The sequence below is a fragment of the Carlito syrichta genome, unplaced genomic scaffold (genome assembly GCF_000164805.1).
Source record: "Carlito syrichta isolate Samal-C Ts95f unplaced genomic scaffold, Tarsius_syrichta-2.0.1 Scaffold315374, whole genome shotgun sequence".
NCBI classification, from domain to species: domain Eukaryota; kingdom Metazoa; phylum Chordata; class Mammalia; order Primates; family Tarsiidae; genus Carlito; species Carlito syrichta.
The window spans coordinates 1,433,873-1,434,913 of record NW_007259470.1 but is presented as its reverse complement, the minus strand read 5'-3'; the positions used below and the strand labels follow the sequence as shown (position 1 = coordinate 1,434,913).

The following is a 1,041-nucleotide window of genomic DNA, read 5'->3' as shown; positions in this document are numbered from 1 at the left end:
TCCTGAGGTGGCCGGGCGCAGTTTCCCACGGAAGGGGAAGCGCCGAGCCCGCTGGGATTCCCCGACACGCCCTGGGGTGCCCTGCTGCAGGGGGTGCAGGTGCGAGGCGCGGATGGGGCGATGTGCTGAATCAAGGCCGGGCGAGAAGCTGTCAGTTGTTACACAAGTCGAGGGGGCTCCAATGGCACTTTTGGGGCGGTAGTCGGGCAAGGCTGCTGTAATTCCCTTTTCTGAGTTGTCTGCCCAAGACTTACTTTTCGGATTCAAAAGGAGAAAAACAGGTTTCCCAGAGTACTGATGAGCCTGTATCTTTCAAGTGAGTCCAACTATACTGTACCGGGCTAGCCCCATCTTAGGTGACAAGGCCGAGCTCCATTTTCTGACTCCACTGTTTGGCTTCCTTTGTCGGGTGCGTGGGATATCTCGGACTTGGAGAGCAAGATCTCAGCATCTGTACTTTTGTCAAATTAATTTCGACACTCCCTGCCTTTTAAGAGTTGTGGGTTATATGTGAGAATTTGCTGAGTATATTGCATGCAGGTGAGCCCCCTACTAGAGCTGCAAGCTTGGTCCGGGTAATATGCTTTCAGACTCCTCAAACTGTTTGCAACACTCTTCTCAGTTCCCGTTAAACTTGACGCCCACCTTTCCTAGCTCCTCTGGTTTTAAAAGAAACCCACTCAACTTAGACCTGGGATCTAATACCGGCCCCAACACTTGTTTGGTGCAGGGCAAGGGAAAGTTAAACACGCATTAAAAGGGGGGGGGGGGACAGTAGTTAACTTACAGGAGGACTAGGCTGCATATTTAAAGTCACATGGAGCACTTAAGAAAAAGGTTTGGGACCCATCCCAAAACCAATTAAGAATTTACTTCTGGTACTGGAAAGCAGAGAACCACCGACCCTGGGTTACGTGTTACGTGGATACATGGGCACCCAGTAAGTGATCAAATGTTTACTAGATAGTCTCCTTTTGAGTTTTGCAGTCACACCCCTACTTGACTCTTTCCAGATTCTGCCTTTCCTCAAACTGTTCTATC

General features: G+C 50.0%; 1 protein-coding gene across 1 annotated transcript in view; it reads right to left on the bottom strand.

Moving 5' to 3' along the window:
- CUNH8orf89 (chromosome unknown C8orf89 homolog) overlaps positions 1-351 on the bottom strand; it is a 41,696-nt gene extending 41,345 nt beyond the window's left edge. Inside the window, exons 1-2 of the mRNA XM_021706244.1 lie at positions 338-351; positions 30-253 (exon numbers count right to left, since the gene is read on the bottom strand). Coding sequence (XP_021561919.1) covers positions 30-253; positions 338-351 — 238 coding nt within the window. The remainder of the gene's footprint in view (positions 1-29; positions 254-337) is intronic.
- Between the last annotated feature and the right edge of the window lie 690 nt (positions 352-1,041).